We start from the raw sequence: 25,282 nt of genomic DNA on the forward strand, positions 1-25,282 counted from the left end.
AAGCAATAATCAAGCAACGGGCCGGTTATAGTGTGTGATTCCAAAAAGCATAAATTTACAGGGGATTGTTTATGGGCTATCAATGAGTTGTAACAGCAGACACAGCCCATGGACAAGAGTGTCACTGTTTCTGGAAGAAAGCATATTTCATATAAACCCTTTAGTATTTAGCATGACTTAAATTGAAGCTTCAGTTTTATCTCCATACACAAAGGGAAAGCAGCACTGTGCGCAGTTAAGACAGCGACTGCCTTGTTCTTACAATAGGTAGGGGTAGGTGAGATGGCAAGGGAAGTAAGAAAGATTTTTAAAACGGGAGCTTCACTTAAATTGTTCAGTTGCTATTTAGGATTTCTTACAAATGAACAAGTTTGCAGGATAAATCATTTTCATCACGAGTATGTAGTAGTACTCATTTGTAGAATGACGGCCATTGTTTTAGGGTTAGTTTTCATAACGACCTTTACAATGATAACGTCAAAACTGTTTAGGAGCATACATAGAAAAACATACCTTGTGTATTACAGTAATATTAACACCTAGCCTAGTTGCACAAGACCGAGTGGTACCCGATAGTTTTCACGGACCCATTTACTTTAGTGGGTGAATTGGGTACATGAAAACGGACCCAACCGTACGATCCGTGGAAAGATAGGACATACTCTATCTTTCCACGGATCACAAACGGGACTCTGGCAGCACAAACGGTCGTGTGCATTAGGGCTTACCCCTCTTGCAGGGGTTCAAATAATAACCAATCTACATCAACTGTACCATTACAGAGTTGTTCCCTTGTTAATGTAAAATGATCTTCTAGTCGAATGGGATGTAAATCCAGGATACATATAAACATAAAAAAGACTTTATTTGTTTCATCCCAAGCACACAGCAGGGAAGACAAGTAGATTAGGTCTACCGGACCAGAGCCATAGCGGTGGTAAACCTCAACTAGATGTGGATTACCTTGTCAGTGTCTCGCAGCAAGAGTAACAATATTCTCGAACATTGAAGGAAGTAAAACCAATGACAATGTATACAGTCCTGCATTATATTTGCGCTTCTCTGGATGGATGGCTTGGTACAAAACACAGGTGAATACATATTCCTACAGTAAAGACAGGGATGGAGGCTCATTCAGCTTCAGCGCAGGCACAGAGTGTAGTAAAATGCTGGTTTTCAGAAAGTATTTGAAGATTTAGTCCTAAAACACACCATCATCTTCAATGAAAAAGCTATTCAAAACCTATTACAAGAAGAAAATGACACTACATCTTAAACTATAACATGAATTAAGACACAAATGTGTTGTAAACCATAGAAGTCAATAGGTTTCATCCATCTGGTAAATGTCGGACTTACAGTAGTGATACTTGACCCAGATTGTCAGTTGATAAACATCCCCCAAATGTGATCATCCACTTGAAGTAAGAGTAGAAGAGACCAAACTCATAACAGAAATAGTACCTAGTTATCATACTGTATCTGAAATATGGATTTGTTGGTAAAACACAGATAATCTGCTAGTTCGAAGTGTAGCAGACTTTAACCACATTATACAGATTTAATACGGCTCAAGCTTGGCAAATATGCTGAAAATTCTGCAGTCTTTATTTGACATTGTATTACTGCCTGTCCGTTTACAACGGACAGGCATCTGCTAGGCCATGCCTCCGGCATGACCTAGCAGGCATTCACTACAGGCAGACCTGGGGGCCTTTATTAGGCCCCCGGCTGCCATCGGAGACACAGACACTCGGTGATCTTATCGCCGGGTGTCAGTGGGATGAGAGGGAGCTCCCTCCCTCTCTTCAAAACAACTCTGATGCAGCGCTCACTATTGAGCGCCGCATCTGAGGGGTTAAACGGGTGAGATTGATACTTATATTGATCTTACACGTTCGAGCAGGGATGCCCCCAGCCCTCAGCTACCTCTGGCAGCTGAGTGCAGGGAGATTTAACGGCTCCCTGCTTTGTTTATTTATCCTGATGCAGCGCTGTGAAAAGGCGTATGCATCAGAATAAAGCCCGTTAGTGGCCGCCGTGAAAAGGCGTGTTGGCGGTCACTAACGGGTTAAAGGCTATGTAAACCTTTGAAAACGTTTTGCTTTTACAAAAATGTGTATTAGTGTGTTCGGTGCAACTTTCTATTAAAAAGTCGGGTCAGCAGCACTGACTGGTTCATTAACAGTGGGTCCTGTGTGTCTCTGACACGCAAGATCGAGCGGTTATCAATTACATCTTCGCTCACAACTTAGATGTGATCGATAACTGGTGGATCTGTTGTGTCAGAGACACGCAGGACCCGCTTCCACTGACCTGACGGATTCAGGTCTTAGCGCACTATGCAGCTGCTCTGTATACATGATACAAAGCAGCTGTATCAACAAAAAGTAAGAACAATTTTTAATAAAAAGTAATTGAAATGTGTATCAGTGTGTTTGGTGCAACTTTCTATTTAAAAAAAAAAGCAATACATTTTCAAAGGTTTACATAGCCTTTAAGATCTCTACACATCTTAAAATGTAATAGTTGAGAAGATAGAGTCACAGTGGTCTGCTGATGAACTCATTTTTATTAAAGTTATTATGGGACATAAGGAAAGATTTATACTACTGGGCCAAACAGTGATATTTGCTGCCAATGCTGTAGTCTTCATGGTTACAGACTACAAGCAAACCTTGTAAGAAGTTTGATCCTGCAGTCATGTGTTTACTCCCTCTGTCCCGTCTTCTACTGGAAGAGCTTGGGGGTCCTGGTTCTCATTGAAGATAAAGCTGTAATGGAGTCTTACATACTCTACGGGAAAAAGTATGCAAATTAGCTCCCCTAAAGAAGAAGGAAAGATGGAAGAGAACACATGACTGCAGAATCAGACTACACACTGGGGGGAATTCATCAAACCTTCGGCATAGATTTCACTCTATGCGGCGTAGCAAGGTAGAGGCCTGTGCTAGGCCTTGTACCTTACCTCCTCTTTGACAGTCCAAACAAAAACAACAAAAAAAAAAAAAAACAGAAAAACTTGTGCTCACCTTTTTCCCTCCGGGTCCCCATGCAGCTCACACAATGTACTGACACCGGGAAGAGTCAGAACGTTGTACGTCTTACAGCACTGATGACGTTTAAGTGTTGCGTCGCATATATATATTTTATGCGCCGTGCAGTACGCGGAGGGGACCTGGCGGGGAGAAGAGGTGCGGTGAGGTATGTTTCTATTTTACGGCCGATAGGGATTGCGCAAGGCCTGGCTGAAAGTTACAACACATTTATTTAGAGGTGTTCGTCTCCTAATAAAGTGGTCGCATCTTACTCTACCTTTTCTTCCTATTAAGACTGGCAAATGAAATGCCAGCCTTAATAAACTCTTCCCATTATGTTTATATGTAATCGGTAATCACGGTGACACAAATTTACATTAGAGCAGATATTTTTTATCAAGACTATTTGCAAAATTGCCTTTTTTTTTTTATTTTTTAAAGGCATTAGAGTAAAAAAAAAAACACTAAAGAATGTGTGCTCTGCAACTTTTTTTTTTTTTTTTTAAGTAATTTCATGTACTATAATCTATTCATTTTCCAGTTTAACTGGGATAAAATCTGTCTGTTGCTTGCCTTAAAGGGGTTTTCAGAGTTAACACTTGTGTCAGTGCTTTTAACCTCGGAATGTGATTACATTTGTAATGCACTTACTGTATCAAAATTGGCCCCGTTTTCCGATGCGGCCATGGGACACATGACTGGTGACATCACTCTCTTTGCCCACTCTGTTTACCAGCCGTATATCTATGAAGTGGTCAAACTGTTAAAAGTTTCTGCCTAGTAGACGGCACGTCACTAGCGACGTGCCATGTATGGGCTGTTCGGTTATACAGCCAGGAACGTGCATGCGCGGTCCCTGCTGTTCTATCGCTTGACAAGTGGACAAGCGAGAGAACAGCAGAGACCGCGCATGCGCCTTCCAGGCTGTATAACAGAACAGCCCATACACGGAACGCTTGAGTTATGTGCATGGCTGTTACATAGCTACATAGTGGTCACGGTTTGATCTCTCCCACTCTTTATGTATGTACCTACTGTGTATTTAACAACACATTTGAAAATGCAGCAGAGTGTGGAAATACATAGACAACATGTAAGTTGCAGGATTTCTTTTGTGTCCATATAGAGGCACTCGAGGTGATTGGTAGCCATCAAAAGATCCTCTGATGATAATCATACACCAGCAGAGTGCATGGAGGCAAGATAAACCAGGTAGCAATGTTGTTCATTCACTGGATGGTATTTTCACAGAAATTGTTCAAATAAACTCCAAGACAATGACTATCAAAAAAAGTGTTCCTCAGTGCAGAGAAAAAAATAATCTTTTCTTAAAATAAAAATATTATAATAATAAATAATATAATGAAGTCACAACATCAGAAGAAAACCTCTGTCATCTGTGTCTTTTACGAGTAACAAATAATAAGACTCGTCTGACGGCCTGTAGGCGATCTTTCAAAGATGTCATGGCCAGGATTGTAAGCTGAGCCTTGCTTTCTAGGGGCAGGACTGCTAGCATCCACCAACACCAGGCCGGACCACTTGAGTTAGACTGGGGAAAAATAAAAATAGTTAAGTCTAAATTAACTCAACAGAATGCGTTATAATAATAAAGCCCTGTCATAAACTGTGCCGTTGTAGAATAGATGCTTGCTATTCAGTCAATAAAAGAAGCATGGCTCCTGAGGAACACAATGGACGTTCATATATAACATGAATGTGCTGTATTCACTAGACTATGCTCTTCTATATGTATTGTACTAGATATCGCTAGCTTACCAGAACCTTTGGCTTTCCTACATTCAGTCTTCCATCGGGTGTATGACACCAATTTTCTTGCACTGTATGATCCATTTTTTATATTTTTATGTATTGTGCATTTAATAAAATTATCTTTTTGTACTACATTTTTAGCGTGATTACAGACTTCTTTATAAGTTATTCATCCCTAACCATGCACATTACCTGTGACATAATTCAAGCCCTACACCATAGATTCCATTTCTTGCACTGATCAAGGCTAATACACCCAAAACAGCGGTATGAAAATTGAAATGGAACCATTACTAGAATTTGTTGACTTGCTACTTTTCTTTGGTTCAAAAATGTGCCCAGTAATCCTGTACTAACCTGTGGATCTGGATCTTTGCTCGGCATCGACCCAAAATGGTTAAGAATTTGTGCCCTCAGATTGTCCTTAAGAGAGGAAAACCAGCAAAAGGCTTGATCATACACAGAATTATGTAAGAGGAGAAGCTCTTCATATTCCTGTCCTTCAACCTGAAGGGAAAGTGATGGAAAATACTTTATTTTACCAAAAACTACAATGCATAAGCCGGTAAATGGCGTGACTCATATTAATGCCTTTGTTTTCTTTCTTATTTTTTTTAACATTTACCTGCAGCCTTGATGAATCTCCAGACCATGTTATCTCATTCCAGGAGTGGAAGGATCTTGAGTTTATATATACACATGTGAGGTTTACATACTAGTAGAAGCCCATTAGGTGTTTATACATTATCAGTGAAATGTTGGTCTGATGGTAAATATAACTACAGTCCAGCTTTATTTTTATTACCTTTTTATCTTCCAGATATTCAATATTTGCAGTATTGTAACCATCTCTTTGTCCATGGCTTAAGACCTTAAACCTGCTCAGGCCAATTGTATCCACAACTGAACGGCCATCTGGGAAAAACTTGACATCTCTTAATTGTAACATGCAACCATAGTCTGCAAATCTGAAATGACAAAGAAATAAATCTCACTCCTCGTGCTTTTCTCCACTCAAATGCCTCTCGTGGGAAAACCCCTTCAAGGAAGTCCACAGTCTTCATATCTTAGCCAAATAAAAAGTCATCTAATCCCTAACTTCATAAAGCCATGGTACAGGACATCTGTTAACAGTGGCGTAGCTATAGGGGTCGCAGCAGTTGCGACCGGGCCCCTAAGCCCGGGGGGCCCACGGGCCCCCGTTGCCATACCACATGCTTGTTAAATAAATCTTCTGTGACGTGAAGCCGGCACTTCCTGGTTATGGTCACATGGTACACTTAGTGTACCATGTGACCGTGTTGTCACGTGACATTTCTTCCAGCCAGTGCAGTGGAAGAGCTGGTGCGGAGGACTCCAGGTGAGCTGCAGAGTCTGTATTGTAATGTATTGTGTTGTGTTGGCTTCTAATGTATTGTATTGTGTTGGCTTGTAATGTAATGTATTGTATTGTATTGTATTGTATTGTATTGTGCGGTTTGCGCTGGAGAGGGGGGGGCATTAAATTACAGCCCCCCCTCCTCTCTTGACCGCAAACTACACAATACATTACACACTGTGGGTCGCGTCCCCCTGGGGATTCGTGTGAAGACCTCCGGAGGGTCGTGAGGAGGGTCGTGAGTCACTCGCTGAGGTCCCGGTTCCATTCAATGCTGGAGCAAGGAGCTGACGTCTCCTTGATCCAGCATTCACGATGCCCTGAGCGGCTCGACGCAGGCTGGCGGGATGTAGCGACATCATCGCGCCTGTCTGCGCTGAGTCACTCATAGCACACACCGGAGGAGGCGAAGGATCCTCCACCCGTCGTGGGAACGAGGATAGGTAAGTAATTATGCTATTTTTCTATTATGCACATATGGGGGCATTATACGGCATGGGGGGCTGATATGGGGGCATTATACTGTATGGGGAGCTGATATGGCGGGGGCATTATACTCTATGGGGGCTGATATGGGGGGCATACTGTATGGGGAGCTCAAATGGGGGGCATTATACTGCATGGAGGCTGATATGGGGGAATTATACTGTATGGGTAGCTCATATTGGGAGCATTATACTGTATGGGGAGCGGATATGGGGGAATTATACTGTATGGGTAGCTCATATGGGGGCATTATACTATATGGGGAGCTCATATGGGGGGCATTTTACTGTATGGGGAGCTGATATGTGGCATTATACTGTATAGGGAGCTCATATGGAGGCATTTTACTGTATGGGGAGCTCATATGGGGGGCATTTTACTGTATGGGGAGCTTATATGGGGGCATTTTACTGTATAGGGAGCTCATATGGGGGTATTATACTGTATGGGGGCTGATATGGGGGGCACTATACTGTGGGGGCTGATATGGGGGGCATTATACGTTTAGGGCATTATACAGTGTGCGGGGGCAGCTATGGGAGCATTATACTGTGTGGGGGCAGCTATGGGAGAATTATAATGTGTGGGGGCATTATACTATGGGGGCTGTTGGGCAAGGCGTCTGGGCATTGGCGCGCGCAGGGGTCTGATGATGGTGGTGTTGGGGAGGGGTACGGGGCCCAAGCTGAATTCTTGCACCCGGGCCCATGAGCCTTTAGCTATGCCCCTGTCTGTTAACCACATATAACCTACTAGTTTACTCCAATCTATATATTTGGTAACAATTGCTCCTGTGTCTGAAGGGTTTTATAGCTTCACTTGGAGGAGACAGCAATGTGTCTGGCAGCTGCACGTTTATGGTAGCCTGCAAGTATCAATTCCTTCTAGTAAAAAGATTCAAAAGTAGATGCAGATCTAAATCACAATTTAATATATTTTTTTGATAATTTATGGTTTTGTGGAACATGGTCTCATATATAAATGTACCAATGGGAATAGTGCTTCCAATATACAGCATTGAAAATATGATTGCATCTGCATCTAAATAAAGTAAAATGACTACACACAAACTAATAAGGATCCTCTAGGAAACAATTTTAGAAATTATTTTTCGGTGTTCATTTCTCGACCATACAATCCTCCAGAGTGTGATCCATTGACTATTTTATTAGAACAAAAAGGACTCATCAAATATCCAACAATTTAAAATTTGTGCAACATTTCAGTAACCCCAGAAACGTTTCTCTTTAAATTGTTTACCATAAGGGTGGTGACAGTCAATAGCCACAATCACCACTTACGGGTTACATAGCACACAAGCATGTGTACACACACACACACACACACACACACACACACACACACACACACTTTAGTGATCTATCCCCATAATACTTCACAGAGGCAATTTTTCCAAATAAACATACACACCCTTTTAGTTCATCAGATATGCACATTCCAAACTGCTTTGTTCCCGTCTCCATGCTTCTTCTGATCATTAGGCGATACCGAGGCTCGAACACATGCAATGGGCAAGGAATTGTTGGGAAGGCCATAGTACACACGAATATCGGAACATCTTTATTCAAGCTGTTTCGAGATAAAAACACATGCATGTCAATGTGATGGCTTTATGACGGTCCATCATTTAAAACAGTACCGGAATACTGCTACAGAGGATTTTGCCTATATTTTCAATGGAAATAGTATTGTAATAATCCATGTGTATGCCTACCTAACAGTACTTTATCCAGTGGCCTAACCGTAGGGAATCGTAGTTGCGACTGGAACCTGAAGTAACAGTATACATACCCTCCTTGCGCCTAATGAGTTGGGTCCTCATTAGGAGCAGCATCATGAAGTTGTATGCTTGGCGCACAAAATGTTGTCATGCTGAATGGCGTCAGGATTCAGTGCTGCGCCCGGAGATGAAGAGGACCCAATGCAGGAGCGGATAGTGAAAGTACAAGGATACTTACTGTTGGAGCCCTGTATCTAAGCCTAATATGTTTAATACTGACTGCTGACACGCTGAATCTAATCCTATCAGGTGTGCTATGGTTTGCTAAGCAGCAGCATTTAAGTCCATCATGCATGATTCCTTCTTTCAATTTTTTTTTTGGGGGGGGGGAACATAGGTCTTGGGGCTAGTACCCCTGATCTTTTATGTCCCTAGCAACATCTGTTGCTGCCAGCGATACAGCTGAAAGTTACGGACTGTACATTGTACATTTGTTCTCCCCGTCTTGATCTTCCCTAAATGTTAGAGCAGCTCTAGTAAATAAGACACATTCGATTTAGATTATAAATATGAATGTTTATGACAGCCAATGATCTCAAATGTTTTTGGAGCATATATCTAGATACAGACTATTGAATGGGGTTAAAAGACAAGGGGGTTCCATATTTGTTAACTACTCACTTCAAGAAGACTCATATAAAAGCCACCTATTAACCTCTTGAAGAAAAAGAACGGAGCCCTGATGAACTATATGAAGAGGATTATGAAACTAAATATTTTTGGTGCATTACTGAAGTAAAAAAATATTATTGAAGGTAAACGTCCAATTCCGAAACAATTTCTCCTTTTACACCACACATCTAGAGACAAATTCCCTATGACTTGAGTCACATACTGCAAAAACAAAGTAACAATGCTCTTGTCAACACATAAATCATAATCCCGTGGTCACCTTTATTAAAATCCGATTAAAAGTCTGAATAAAAGCCATTGGGCTGTGTCACTTACTTTGATAGCTCCCTCATCTCTTCATCGTACAGTTTCTTTCGCTCACATAGCTCTTCTGGTAGGTAACATATTATTAGTTCTTCCGTTAGAAATGTCTTCTTATAAGCTCTACTTGCGAGGTACTAGATGAAAACATGCAGAAATTAAAGCATTAGCTGTAACGTCCATATAGGCAGACTGAGGGACACTATCTATTAAACGTAGAATTCCAGAAAGCTCCACAACCCATTCAGAACCACAAGTTTCCCAAGTCTGATCAATAGTTCACTGATAATGATATATTCCTAACAGTTCCTGCGCACCAGTCTCCGATATCACAGCTGCAGAGGGGATGGGATAATGTCAGTTTATAGTCTCTTAGATTTAGGGATATGTGAATCGTTTAAAGGGGAACTTCAGTCATTAAGACTACCTTATAAAGAATCATTTAATGATGCGGTTTGATAAACATTGCCCAAATATAATCAGGTAACATCTAATCTCCTCATTTTTATGCAGATATGGATTTGTCGACAATTCAGATTAAGTACGGATATGGATTATTGTCACAAACCGCTTCAGTTTTGCTCGCTCTCAAGATCTGACGAAGTTATCTAGGCTGGCATATGTTTTTTGTTTTTTTAAGAATGCATTTAGAAGGGGAGCATAGTGGGATCCAGTAAGGAACTTGACGTTTTCTTGCTGGAGTTCTTCTTTAAATATACTCCCCAGTATAGCCAGTCTACCAACCACAGAAGACAGTCAGATTGGATATATTAGATATTTTTTAATACTAGATATACTGTATGATTAGTTATTTTGCTTATCATGCAATTGCCAGTTTCCAGTGTTATGTACTAAAGATATTGCTACTTATGAATTGTAGTGATATGTACTTTTAACCGGCTCTGATTAAAGGGGTTGTCCACTTTCTGAAAACTAATGACCTATCCACCGGATAGGTCATCAGTATATGATCAGTGCGTGTCCGACATCTGGACCCGCACCGATCCGCAACTCCGGCTGCCTTCGTGCACCGAATGGTTGAAACGGGATGCAGTAGTTAGAGCCGGAAGCAGATGGCTCCGACCACCGCATAGTGGCCGTTCGGCGGAACTGCAGCTCTGCTCCTATTCACTTGAATAGGAGCAGAGCTGCAATACTGCAGCTCGGCCGCTCTTCTTTGACTGGAGCCATCTGCTTTCGGCATCATCGTCCAGACCTGGAGGCAACCTGAGTGCCGGATCGGTGCGGGGCCTGTGTGTCGGACATATACTGATGACCTATCCGGTGGATTGGTCATTAGTTTTCAGAAAGTGGAAAACCCCTTTAAGCCCTAAGGCAGGGCTTAATAAGAGCCAGTTAAAAGTACCATACACTGCAATTCATAAGTATAGCCGTATATTGTGCAAGTAACCCAACGATCGGTAGTTCAAGTCCCCAAGGTGGACTAATAAATAAAAACGTAAAAAAACAACAAAAACATACATATTGGTGGTCCTAAAACATAAAATGGGGTATTGGTTAGTTCCTCCAGCTAAACAATACCTGTATAGGTGATGTGCTCACCTGTGACAAGTTTTCCTTGCAGAGGGGGCAGTGAGGGTTGTGGTCCAGGCAACGCTCAAGGCATTTGAGGCAGAATGTGTGCCCACATGGGGTCGCTACAGGCTCATAAAATAACCTGAATGAAAAATTGGATATACAAAATTTAAATGCAGTATATTTACATATGTCTCATTTTAACAGAACATAATAAAAGCAACCTGGGTTAAGGATAGCGTATAGAATACTCAATTAACTTTTTACATCAATAAAACTGGAAATCAATGTCACGTCTTGATCGTCGTAGAAAAGGATTGGCCTACTTTACACTAATCTCTTTTTGATTTCCCCCCTGATAATCTTCGTAGTATCAACATGACATAGAAAATATGTGGTGTTATTTAACGTTGCTTATATATATGAAAATCTACTTTCTATCAGATGGTGGCGATGTTGCTTCAGAAGCAATGGAGAAGTCTACAAGAAAGGGTTTATGTAATGTTACTTTCTACACATAGAATGTCTTTATTGTATGTATGCATACTTTCTTTTGCAATACTTATACAGTAAGGCCGGATTCATACGAGCGTTGTGCATCTCGGACGTGAAAAACGGCAGTTTCTCACGTCCGAGGTGCATCCGCGCTCTTCGCTGCGGGAAGCATTATCACGCATCCCCCATAGTCTAGAGTCTATGGAGGGATGAGTGAAAAAAATAGGACATGTCGCAATTCTCACGGACCCTTCAGGGTGAACGGCCCCATTGAATTACATAGGTTCGTGTGACGGCCGTTGTTTTAACGGCCAGCACACGGAGGTATAACAAGTTCGTGTGAATTAGGTCTAAATTGCAGCCAGAATAGATTTGGACTTGTGGTTCACATGACCCTGATGATATATTACTTTAGCTGCCTTTTGTATTGTCTGTTCAAGGCTTCTTTAGGAGAATAATAATTTTTGGGATTTCTTTTTTTTTTTCTAAGTTATTATTTTTATTATGACTAGTATTAAAGATGTGATAATAAAGGGGTTTGCCAGTTTTGTTCTTGTTTTGCGGTTTCCTACAAGTTCTCTGGGTTTTTTTTAAAACCTCACAAATCCTAGATCACCCGTTTGGATCCCAGACAATGAGATATATCTTGCCACTGTTCTATATATTTAGTTGATCATTTCTTAAGTCAATTACCAAGACCATGAACAGTTTTAATATGAGCAGCTGGGAAATCTAGTAAAAATTTCTATTCCATTCTGCAGTACTTCTCTTTTATTACAGAATAACCCGATTCAAATATGAAAGCTTACTGTGCTCCTAAATCTTTATGTACAGGTCAACCATTTGTTCCCTAGACTCCACCTGCACTCAATTTCTGGTACAGGAAGTAGCTGTCTGACAGCTAACATTGTCAGCCATATTAGCTCTCAGAGGGCTACATTTTCGGTCACCCAGTCAACCAAAGGTAGCATCCCCCTTCTCTCATCTCCCCGTAAAGTCAAATCACAGAGAGAAACCTCCTTCTCCTCGCATTGCTTTCACTGTGCAGACACGCTTGATAGAATCCATGATCTATTATCAGTGAGCAAATGTTTACTTCTCCATTAGGGCTGTGTCACACAGATCAGAGTATTTACCCGAATTAATAGCCTGTAGTCTATAAACTACCTTAGCATTCCCTCTAAAATAAAAAATAATTTATATAGGTCAGTTATGAGTTCCTGAGAAAACTGTTTGACAACTCATACGTCCCCCATAACAGCTCCGACAGGGTCTAGCACATAGCTGTTTGAGACGAGTCATTGGAAATCAGCTGTGTTATGCAGCAATACATCCTCCTGCCCACGTCACTACAGATTTGCTCTTTAATAGCCTGTAAAGATGGCCATATTTGCCGTCATTCATCTTTCCCAGAAAGAGATACAACAGCCTGTCTGTAGTAAGGGCAAGGCTACAGGAACCTGTGAAATAATACCTCATACAGAGAGAACACTCAAAATCTGAAGAGTCCACCACATCTTTAGGGATCTCTCGAACGGCTAAGAATGAGGTAGGCTCTTCCCACTGGCATTCACCATCTGTGGAGTAAACAGAGTGTAATGTGACAACAGATTTACATGCAGATTTGTTTTCATATTTTAAAAGGAAGTCTTTAACATTTTCTTCTATTTAACTGCTGGTTTCTGCAAGTCCTATTGGTTTAGCTACATATATGAATTGACACCTAATGTTGACTTGACCTTTCATATTGGTTTAATATAAAGTGACCTGCGGCATGTTCTGTGGCAGGATATCCCGGGGTATTTCTCTTATTTACCATTCCTGATGGCTTTGGCAGGGAGTTCAATACTTTGAACATCTTCAGATGGGCTGGCACGTTTTCTCTTCAGACCTACTCCAGGAAGGCAAGAGAGGACACTTCCAAGGTTCTTTGTTGCGCTGTCATCTGGCAGGTCAAATAGTGCAGGACAGTCTGGAACATTTTTCATTTGGAACACATCAGACTTTGGAAACGAGGCTTTGGTTAATCTGAACGACGGGTCCTGTAAACAAGACAAACCAGTGATTTTCAGCAATAAGTAATAACCAATCAGTAAGCTAAAACATATTATAGAATTCTAAAAATTAAGGTAAATTGCTGGACACTGTGTTATGAACTGATAGTGGGCCAAGCATCTGACATGCTTTTATTAATGGTCAGAAGAGTCATAACTGTCTGTTCTGAGCAGCATTTGATTATTTACATGGTGTTTTCTGTCTTTACTATACTCATGTGTGTTACCTGCCTTATAATAGAGTCTACGTGTGTGAAATTTGACTAAGCTCCTGGGAATGAACACATACACTAGGTTGATGTTGGTTAATACTAATAATATGAATTATTATACAAATCAATATATATTTTACCTTCGAGCCTCCTGGAAGCGAAACATCATCCACAGGAGAGCTGTTCGGACCATTTAAAGAGACTGGCTTTAATCTTGTATATAGAGATGGCGTACGGGCAGTAAAACTGGCCTGCACATTCTCAAAGGCTGGAAATAGCATTTCACATATCAGCTGAGAGAAAAGACCATACAAATTATTTAGGTGACATCCTATTAAAGAATAAGTTGTTCACATAATTAATACCATTTTATGGTTTACATAAATTTTAGTAACTTGGTAAACACATTGCAATACTACTGCATCATGAACTTATCCTGAGGTATGCTGTAAGAGCAATCCCTCCACTGTCCTCTCAGTAACAAGAGACCAGGCAAGCTAAACCCCCGACCCTTTAGCCAAATCCCCCCCCAAAAAACAGATTTCTGGAGCTTGCAGACTGAAATACAGATATTACATTTCTACATTAAGGCTATGTTCACACTGAGTTTTTTGCAGGCGGAAATTCTGCCTCAAAATTCCGTTTGGAAGTTTGAGGCAGATTTTCCTCTCCCTGAACGCTGATTTTCGCTGCGTTTTTCGCCCACGGCCATTGAGCGCCGCAGGCATAAAACGCAGCGAAATACGCTTTCTCTGCCACCCTTTATAATGTCAATGGGAGGTCAGAGGCGTAAACGCCCGAAGATAGGGCATTTCCCTTCTTTCTCCCGCTAGGTGGTTTTACCGCTCGCGGGAAAAAGACGCCTCCGCCTCCCATTGAAATCAATGGGAGGCATTTTCGGGCCGTTTTTGATGAGTTTGGCGGCGCGGTTTCCGCGTCAAAAAGCTCCATGTGAACATAGCCTTAGGGTCCTCTTAAGCTAGTCCGTGATTTCCAGGAAAAACAATACAGGATGTAAACAAAAGACATCATTGAGGAAATCAGAAGATACAGACATGATCATAATGACTTTATTCACGAGATATCCCCTAAATAAGTAAATAAATAAAATAACCTGGAAATATAGCAGAAGTAGCCCTTATGTGTATTCTGTTCAGCTGCTTCTATGTATTGTTCTTGTTAATGTTGCGTGACATTCTTGTGCCCATACTAGATGTCAACCACCTTTCCACTGACCCGGAATCAAATCATATTGGCATTGATAATGAATAGAACTCAGCATAGAGTTAGATGTATATACTATTCTGGGTCTGTAGGCTGGATGATGACCCATATAGCACAGTATTTGGCAGTGAGACTTCATAACACGTCACATAACTATTTGGGGACACCGATAAAACAGTTCTAGGTGCATTTACCTAAGGAAAATCCCACATTGAAAAAACCTTGCAGATAAAGGATTTTTCTTCCCAGTGAGCTGTAGATCCTGGGTGTACAGGTGAGGAACACTACAGCGGCACCTTCTCCATTTTTTTGTTTGTGCTCATTGTTCAGTTCATGGAGGGCGAGATCACATCCATGGTTCATTCGCTGAGCTATTAATACGATCAGTGCTTACGGACAGTTCGATAAGAACTTGTCCAAAATTTATTTTTCGCCTAGCGTTTAGGAGGTTTCCAGATTGCATTCATTTTATCGCAAACCTGAACCGAACAGTGTGTTTGACATACATACAATGGTTTACAGAGTATATACCAGTTACAAGATAATAAAATGAGCGAGATGGATAACTGAAGACCTTGGAGATGTGTCGAGACAAAAACGTGTGACATTCTCAATGCTACCTTTTGTGCTTCCACCTTCACTGAACTCCATTCAGGCTTTAAGGCAACACAATGCAGAAACTCCTTCAAAGACTCCTCCATCCTTCCCAGTCCAGAAAGCGCCTGTGCCTTTACATAATGTCCCTGCACACACAACAACGTGACATGCTTTAAAAGCGATTAACCAAGCATCTTGTACCACGCTTTCTAAAAATAATCCTCTCTATTAAACTGGCACACAGGATTACACGAACAGCAAAGGACATGATGTTCTCAGGAGATAAGAAAATGTATTAGGAGGTCTTCCTTTCCCTCATAATAAAAAGAGATAAAAATATGTGATGGAAAATGGTGATGCTGCGGATCAGGAAGTCTAGCCGCTGCAGAATTGGCCTTCACATTGAACTTTGCCCACCCATGGTAATTGACGGGGATGTTTGAGTGTCAACCGGAGGAACGTTGCTTGTGATATTCTTCATCCTGCATTTTTCTCTCAAATAAATGGGTTACATTGTGGATAAGAGCGATTTGCTGTTAAAACTAGGGCGCATTTCTTTAACAAGTCCAGCATAAAAGATAAACTATTGGATTTTTGGCAAACTCATGCTCATACATTAGGGAATTGAACAATGCTAGAGCTTCACACAGACTTGGTAGTTATCCCCACCAAAACAACTTCTCACCTATCCACAGAATAAGTGTTTGATCACTAAGGGTCCCACCGCTATTTTTTTTTTTTTTTGGCGGAATAAACCCTTTAACTGTCTTGTGACTGTCTCTTTCAATTTAAGTTGTAGTGTGACAATAATTTGTGTCATCCCAGCCTACATAGTTCTAGTACTGTCAAATTCCTTTAATCAGGTGCTCTAATTAATTTTTTGATAGTTGGCACTGAACTGCAAGATGACTTGAAATTTTACATGATCAGAAAGAGAGAGCAGTAATAACAGAGCATTATCTTTAAAGGCCCTTTCAGATGGGCCAATTATCGGGCAAACGAGCGCTCACAGAACGCTCATTCCTGATAATTGCCCTGTGTAAACAGGACAACGATCAGTCAACGAACGAGCAAACGTTAGTTCATCGGCTGATCATATCGTTTATGCAGCCAAAAATATTATCGTTGTCGGCAGCGCATCTCCGTGTAAACAGTGAGGCCCCATGCACACGAACGCATTTTTGCGGCCCCATTCATTTCAATGGGCCCATGCACAAGACTGGTTTCCACGGTCCGTGCATGGCCCAGGAGCCTGGACCGCAAAAAGAACGGTCATGTCTTATTATCATTGACTTTCTTCCTATTCTTTCAAGGTACCGGTGTTTTTGATAGCGAGAATATTGGCGTCTGTCTCACTATTCTTGCCCTAAACCAGCAACAGAATTCTGACCGACTCCTTAGAAAACGGAGTGAACAGAGCCTTAAGACTGTCTTTCTGGAGGTTATTTAACCTTATAGGTAAATTTATAGAGCGTTTGATAATCCAGTACCTATCAGGTCTCAGTACTGCTGTGGGGAGTACTATTGTACTATTATGGAAGAGTCTTTTCTCTGTACAAACGGATACAGATTATGTGAGTGAAAACATGCCTACAGTACCAGTCAAAAGTTTGGACACCTTTTCATTCCATGGTTTTTCTTTTTTTATGTATTGAAGATTCATATTGAAAACATGATCACTATGAAGAAACGCATACGAAATTAAGTGGTAAACAAAAAAAAACAAAAAAAAAAAGTGTTAGACAAAACAGAATATGTGTTTTTATTTTAGATTCTTCAAAGTAGCCCCCTTTTGAAAGGACAAACCATCATTACTTTAAGACATGGAGGTCAGTCAATCCAAAAAAATTCAAGAAAGTTGAAGGTGCAGTCATGAAAACCATCAAACGCTATGATGAAACTGGCTCTTATGAGGACCACCCCAAGAAAGGATAACCAAGAGTTACCTCTGCTGCAGAGGATACGTTTATTAGTTACCAGCCTCAGAAATCGCAAAATAACAGCACCTCATTAGAGCCCACATAAATGCTTCACCGTGAAAGTACCAGACACATATCAACACCAACTGTTCAGACCGCGAGAATCAGGCCTTTATGGTCAAATTGCTGTAAAGAAGCCACTGCTGAGAAACAACAAAAAGAAGAGAATTTCTTCATCCAAGAAACACAAGGAATAGACATTAGACCAGTGGAAATCTGTACTTTGGTCTGATGAGTCAAAATTTGGGATTTCTGGTTCCAACATGTCTTTGTGAGACGCAGAGAAGGTGAGCAGATGGTTTCTACATGTGTGGTTCCGACCATGAAGAATGGAAGTGGAGGTGCGAAGGTGTGGCGGTGCTTTGCTGGTGATTTATTCAAACTTGAAGGAACAACTTATCCAGGATGGATACCAAAGAACTCTGCAACGACACGCCATCCCAGACCTTCATGGCTTAGTGGGATCATTATTTCTTTTTCAACAGGACAATGAACCCAAACACACTTCCAGGTTATGGAAGTGCTATTTGACCAAGGAGAGTAATGGAGTGCTGCGTCAGATGACATGGCCTCCACAATCTCCCAACCTAAACACAATTGAGATGGTCTGGAATAAGCTGGACCGCAGAGTGAAGGATAAGCAGTCAACAAGTGCTTAGCACCTCTGGGAACTCCTTCAAGACGGTTTGCAAACCATTCCAGGTGACTACTTCATGAAGCGGATTGAGAGAATGCCAAGAGCGTGCGAAGCGGTCATCAAAACAAAAGGGGGCTACGTTGAAGAATCGAAAATATAAAACATATTCTGGTTTGTCACTTTTTATAGTTTTTATAGTTATGTCTTCAATATGAATCTACGTCGGCAAAAAAAAAACCAAAAAAAAAAACATGGAATGAAAAACGTTTGAATGGTACTGTACGTGAGCAACAAATATGTTCACCCGGCATATTTTCAAGCATAAGAGCATAAAGCTCTCATATTAGGCTCCAAAATACATTAGAAATATGCCTACATACAGCTTCCCGTTGCTTTCAATGGGAAATACGCTGTGTAGTTCATATGAGATGTATTTTTATACTGCTGAATTAAAAACGCCTCGTAAAAAATGAGCAACATGTCACTTCCTTAATGGTTTTACAAACAGATTTTTCTCATTTCCCATCCCCATTAAAAAAAATGCTATAACTTGCACTTGCAAAAATCTGTATTCAGAGGCCGTTTTCTCTTGAAATCGGCCTCGTATCTCCAGCCTGAACATATGCCGCGTGAACATGGCCTAAGAAATAAAATATGGACTTTTGACTACTGAATATGATAAAGCAGTTCACATGTAAAAATAAACTGGCATGAGTTATGCTCTGCTCACAGGCGTCATAATGGATATTGACTTATAACGGGTCAGTCAGGTTTTACGTCAGGTGCAACTGCATGAGATATTATAGATCGATGGTCATAAAAAAATTATATAACATTCTTCCAGAAACTTCTCGAACACAAAAACATGTTTCTTATCAGGGGAATTTTTTAATTGCTTTCCACTGCTCAGTCTTCAGTTTCTGGTCTTGTGAAATGCCAGATTTATTGTATGTAGGAGTTTTACTACTATTTTTGTTATTAAAAAAAGAACAGCTGGTTGTGCTCTTCATTACTTCAAGAGGTGCCAGTTTTCTTGTGATTCACATTTCTATACAGAGTTTTTTGCAGGCGGAAAATCTGCCTCAAAATTCTGTTTGGAAGTTTTAGGGTATGTGCACACACACTAATTACGTCCGTAATTTACGGACGTATTTCGGCCGCAAGTACCGGACCGAACACAGTGCAGGGAGCCGGGCTCCTAGCATCATACTTATGTATGACGCTAGGAGTCCCTGCCTCGCTGCAGGACAACTGTCACGTGCTAAAAACATGATTACAGTACGGGACAGTTGTCCGGCAGCGAGGCAGGGACTCCTAGCGTCGTACATAAGTATGATGCTAGGAGCCCGGCTCCCTGCACTGAGTTCGGTCCGGTACTTGCGGCCGAAATACGTCCGTAAATTACGGACGTAATTAGTGTGTGTGCACATACCCTTAGGCTATGTTCACACAGAGTATTTTGGGGGAGGAATATCTGCCTCAAAATTCCATTTGGAACTTTGAGGCAGATATTCCTCTCCCTGCACGCCGATTATCGCGCCGTTTTTCGCCCGCGGCCATTGAGCGCCGCGGGCATAAAACAGCGAGAAATACCCTTTCTCCAGCCTCCCATTGAAGTCAATGGGAGGTCAGAGGCGGAAGCGCCCGAAGATAGGGCATGTCGCTTCTTTTTATCGTGAGGCAGTTTTACTGCTCGCGGGAAAAAGACGCCGACGCCTCCCATTGAAATCAATGGGAGGCGTTCTCGGGCCGTTTTTGCAGAGTTTTGCGACGCGGTTTCCGCGTCCAAAAACTCGGCAAAATACCCCGTGTGAACATAGCCTTAGGCAGATTTTCCTCTGCCTGCACACCGACTTTCACAGCGTTTTTCGCCCGCGGGCATAAAACGCTGCGAAATACGCTTTCTGTGCCTCCCATTGAGGTCAATAGGAGGCGTAAACGCGCGAAGATAGGGCATGTCATTTCCCTTTTTCCCACGAGCCGGTTTTTCCGCTCTCAGGAAAAAAACGCCTCCGCCACCCATTGAAATCAATAAGAAGCATTTTCGGCCTTCTTTTGGCGCGTTTTCTGACGCGTTTTATGCCCGCAGAGCTCAATGGCGTGCAGGCAGAGGAAAATCTGCCTCAAAATTCCAAACTGAATTTTCAGGCAGATTTTCCTCCTGCAAAAACGGTGTGAACCCAGCCGGCAGTCACGATGTCTTTACCTTAGGCCAGAGCGGTTGCTTTCTGCATACAGTGTCGGCGTCATTAAGGGCTTGCTTGAAGTTCTTCATGGCTGAGTAGAGCTGAGCTCTTTGTACTGTTAACAGGGAGTCACGGGGAGCTTGAGAAATAAAAGAATTAAGTTTTATTTTTGGAGGTCAACAACAGATCATTTATGTAAAGTGCATTTCTGCCAAAAAAAACAAAAACAAAAAAATAAAATCACATGTGGCCATTCCGCTTTTATGATGTGGAGTACAGTTCGACTTATTAGAGCAGTCAATTGAGACACAAGACACTTTGACTAAATATTTGGGGATCTGCTAAGGTGCTGTCGCATCACAGATAACCCATTAAATATAGGATTTGCTGGGATCTCTGTGGCTCTAAATACCCCTGGCAAACAGCCAAATTTTCCAGGCGAAACCCTGGCCTGCCAAAACACATGGACAGCCTGAGTCTGCCAGAGGGAGAGCTGCTGCGTGTTAGTGGCGCTTTGCTATGGTTCAAAGAAGGGGGTCCGGAGCCCTGGAATCCCCTCAATGACATCCATGTGCACTAAAAGAGCACATGAACAGCGATTTGATGGGATAAACCCCTATAACAGTTAAAACTGAACACGGTGATCCTGTTTTTACAGAGTTTGATTTGCCTCAATATAGGTTGAGCAAATAACGGATAATCTTCACTTTCTCATTGGTTTAGTTATTTTCTAATTATTGTATCTTTACTCTGAACAAGCAGGACTGTAGTACAGAACATGGGGAAAACAGAGCAGCAGTGTGAGGCCTCATGCCCACGACCGTAAAATCGCCCGTAATTACGGTCTATAATTATGGACCCATTCAGTTCTATTGGCCGCGGACACCTTTCCGTATTGCTACGGATGGGTGTCCGTGCCGTAGAACTGTGCCGGGAATTATGGAGCATGTCCGTTGCTTTGTGTTTTACGGGCCGTGCTCCCATACTTTGTATGGGAGCACGGCCCGAAAATGCAAATGGCCGTCAGCAGCCGGCCGTGCCCGCAATCACGGGCCGTGATTACGGGCACGGCCGTGTGCATGGGGCCTATGGGAGCACTGCCCGAAAGTGCGGGAGGCAGTCAGCAGCGGGCCATGCCCGCACTCGCGGGCCATGATTACAGGCACGGCCGTGTGCATTGGGCCTAAGACTGTATTAGCTGAGAAGGTCGACTTCAGACCGGACTAGCTGATCATAGCAAACTATGAATTTAAAGGGCCTCAACATCGCATCCAATTTAACTCAATGCAAAATGCATAATTGTAATTGTTTTACACACAGTTTTCTTGCATGTATAAATAAAAATATGTTCCGAATATACCAATTTAGTATGCAAAAGGCATCTACAACAACAACTAGTATAACTTGGTACAACCTATTTAACATAAAATGGAAAACTAAATTTAAAGGGGTTAAACAGCCTCTATTCCACAGAGTGACTTTAATTGTAAAACATGATTAAGAAACAACGTGTAACGCCGACATGGTTCACACACTTCTGTTCCAACTAAAAATAGACCCACAATTCCCATTACGTGGAGCAACAGGCAGAACGCAGCTATTCTTTAGAATTAAAAGGCTCTCTGCAGGGCAAGCCGCCACATATTTAGAACAAGGTGAACTAGGTACGGCAGCAGTGCTGTCACTTTACACAAGAGCCAATAATTACGCTCTCATTTTATAGGAGGTCAAAATATCTAACAAACTTGGTCGCGTACATTGCTAGAAATAGTGGCTCAGCGTTTACCTGGCAAATAACTGATGTAGAGCAGGGGTCTCAAACTCGGCAGGGTAAGTGGGCCGCATATAGAAAAAATGGCAAGTTGACGGGCCGCATTACTTTCAAATTTGATACAATACAAAATTATTGTTAATAAATTACTTATTTTAACTACTATAACACTATATTACTATAATAATAATACTACATTACTATAAAATTACTACTACATTATTATAATAATAGCGCTAGGTTTAAAATTTTAGATATTTCTCCACGTGCTTATTTCAACAATCCAGTTTTCCAGTTTAAGTGTCGCTAAATGCAGTCCGGCGGCTCAGTTGGCAGCGTTTGGCAGACACATGTCAAGATTGGGCAGCCCCTTTTTAGATAGTGCCGCAGTGCCCTCTGTAGATGCCGCCGCAGTGCCCTCCGCGGATGCCGCCGCAGTGATGTCAGGGCCTACTAGGCTCTGCCTGGGACTCCAGCTCTGGGGTTGCCCCTGACATCTCTGTCCATATATGGACAGTGATATCAGGAGCAGAGCTGGAATCCCAGGCAGAGCCTAGTAGGCTCTTCCTGGGACTCCAGCTGTGCTCCTGACATCACTGGGACTCCTGCTTTGGGGAATTCCACAGAGTCCCGGAGCAGAGCCTGTACTAGCACTCTGCTCGGGACTCCTCTCTGGGGAAGACCCTGACACACTGTCCATATATGGACAGCGATGTCAGGGATTTCCAGAGTCCCGGAGCAGGGCCTGTACTAGAGCTCTGCACTGGACTCCGGCTCTGGGGAAGCCCCAGACATCACGTGTCCAAACATGGACACCGATGTCAGGGAATTCGACAGAGTCCCGGAGCAGAGCCGATACTAGCGCTCTGGGGAAGACACTGACACACTGTTCATATATGGACAGCGATGTCAGGGAATTCCACAGAGTCCCGGAGCAGAGCCTGTACTAGTGCTCTGCTCGGGACTCCGCTCTGGGGAAGACCCTGACACACTGTCCATATATGGACAGCGATGTCAGGTAATTCCACAGAGTCCCGGAGCAGAGCCTGTACTAGTGTTCTGCTCGGGACTCCGCTCTGGGGAAGACCCTGACACACTGTCCATATATGGACAGCGATGTCAGGTAATTCCACAGAGTCCCGGAGCAGAGCCTGTACTAGTGCTCTGCTCGGGACTCCGCTCTGGGGAAGACCCTGACACACTGTCCATATATGGACAGCGATGTCAGGGAATTCCACAGAGTCCCGGAGCAGAGCCTGTACTAGTGTTCTGCTCGGGACTCCGCTCTGGGGAAGACCCTGACACACTGTCCATATATGGACAGCGATGTCAGGGAATTCCACAGAGTCCCGGAGCAGAGCCGATACTAGCGCTCTGCACGGGACTCCGGCTCTGGGGAAGCCTCAGACATCGCTGTTCATATGTGGACAGCGATGTCAGGGAATTCCCGAGTCTAGCGGCTCTGTGTTCCGCGGGCCGCAGATGACAGCCCCAGGTGCTTGAGATCCCTGATGTAGAGGAAACCTTTTCAGATGCAGTAGAATACATTGGCTTATTTGCTATTTAGAGAAATATATAATGTGGTTTATGGTGACCTTAGTCAAAGTTTCTGGGCAGCCAGACTATGCAATGCCAACATCTGTACACTTCAAACAGGAAAAAATAATCTTGTGTAACCATAAATCAGTATGCGTCTGTTATTGTGTCAAGGTGAAAATATGTGCATAGAGGTTACATTTCTTGTACAGGTTCCTAGTTGGCTCATGACAACCACTGCTTGGGACCTCAACGTGTAGCCGTTGTGAAGGAGTTGCTCGTGTAAAACCCCACAATGTATCTTTGGAATGGTGATGACAGAGTAAGTAAAACTTTGGGGGATGCCTTCCCGCCAAGAAAAAGCTGCATTTTCAGATTTTTTCAGCAGGATCACTTTAATGTTCTAATACAATTAATGACAGTGGAAATATGTAAAAGTTTGCACATAAAGTTTTCTACAAGCAGTAAATTGACCCCCTCCTGTATGATCAAAACGGAAAATTAGGTTCTGTTCACACCATGTTTTTGACCCATGTTGGGCGTATACATCTGTATACCAAAAAAGGGATACTATAGACATGTTTATATGCTTCTACTGTGCAGATATAGGTCCTATTGGCATATGTTTGACGTTAATACATCGGGTTACTTTAAATTTTTCTTTGAGGAAGCCGAAAAAGCATGGGCTATGCTTTTCAGAATCACCAAAAAGTATATATTATAGTCATTTTTGTTGCAATGCAAGTCAATGATAGTTGAATCCAAGCCATCTAAAGAAGAAAAGAAAAAAATTTTACACGGTTAGGCCCCACGACTGTAGAATTTGTCTGTAATTGCGGACCAATTCACTTCTATTGACCACGGACACCTTCCCGTATATTTTTGCGAGAAGGTTTCCGGGCCATAGAAAGCCTCCGCAAAAGATAGGACATGTCCTATCTTTTGCTTTTTATGGACCGTGCTCCCATAACAGCAGCCGGCCATGCCCGTAATGGCGGACCGTGATTATGGGCACGGACGTGTGCATGAAGCCTTAGTCAAGAGTTTCATTTTTTTTCTTTTCTTTATTGCAGGATACATAAAAAAAAAAACAAACAAGTCGACTTCTGATACAGGGCACAGACATAGTGAACATAGCCTAAGCAAGACTGGAACAATGGTGGATAGGGTGAAACTGACCAAGACTGCCCAACCCATGGCACCAGCTCGCCATATCAAGGTACTTAGGTTTTCCCTGTGATGGCACTTTGGTCTGGATTGGTTTGTGGATATTATATTGCAGTTTATTTCTGAGGGAAACTTCTTTCCTCACGTACAAACACTGAATTAAATTTTTTGAAGCAGAACAAATCCTTACCTGCAGGCAAAAACAGGTGCCAGTTCCCCACCTACCATAGCTACAATACAATTACTTCAAGCAGCCCTGAGCCCCGGAATGTACTTGGATAACCTTCACCATTCCCCGTAGGCTAACTGAATAATGTGCATGGTTTTATTAGAAGAATACTTATGTTGCATCGCATTAAATTGCAGAACAGCAATAGGACATAGTGGAATATTATACTGCGAGGGAAATGTCGCCATAGACAGACGATATAGTTGGAAGTTCTAACCACCAAAATATTACTCTACAAATATACATGCAG

At 42.2% G+C, this 25,282-nt stretch overlaps 1 protein-coding gene across 1 annotated transcript in view; it reads right to left on the reverse strand.

The window, feature by feature from the left end:
* Window positions 1-3,945: 3,945 nt before the first annotated feature.
* LONRF2 (LON peptidase N-terminal domain and ring finger 2) overlaps window positions 3,946-25,282 on the reverse strand; it is a 52,350-nt gene continuing 31,013 nt past the window's right edge. The window contains exons 2-12 of the mRNA XM_075852637.1: window positions 20,350-20,468; window positions 15,551-15,673; window positions 13,847-13,999; window positions 13,257-13,482; window positions 12,915-13,017; window positions 10,973-11,087; window positions 9,425-9,546; window positions 8,107-8,265; window positions 5,617-5,779; window positions 5,169-5,318; window positions 3,946-4,590 (exon numbers count right to left, since the gene is read on the reverse strand). Coding sequence (XP_075708752.1) covers window positions 4,432-4,590; window positions 5,169-5,318; window positions 5,617-5,779; window positions 8,107-8,265; window positions 9,425-9,546; window positions 10,973-11,087; window positions 12,915-13,017; window positions 13,257-13,482; window positions 13,847-13,999; window positions 15,551-15,673; window positions 20,350-20,468 — 1,592 coding nt within the window. The 3' untranslated portion in view covers window positions 3,946-4,431. The remainder of the gene's footprint in view (window positions 4,591-5,168; window positions 5,319-5,616; window positions 5,780-8,106; window positions 8,266-9,424; window positions 9,547-10,972; window positions 11,088-12,914; window positions 13,018-13,256; window positions 13,483-13,846; window positions 14,000-15,550; window positions 15,674-20,349; window positions 20,469-25,282) is intronic.

The sequence above is a fragment of the Rhinoderma darwinii genome, chromosome 2 (assembly GCF_050947455.1).
Source record: "Rhinoderma darwinii isolate aRhiDar2 chromosome 2, aRhiDar2.hap1, whole genome shotgun sequence".
Taxonomy (NCBI): domain Eukaryota; kingdom Metazoa; phylum Chordata; class Amphibia; order Anura; family Rhinodermatidae; genus Rhinoderma; species Rhinoderma darwinii.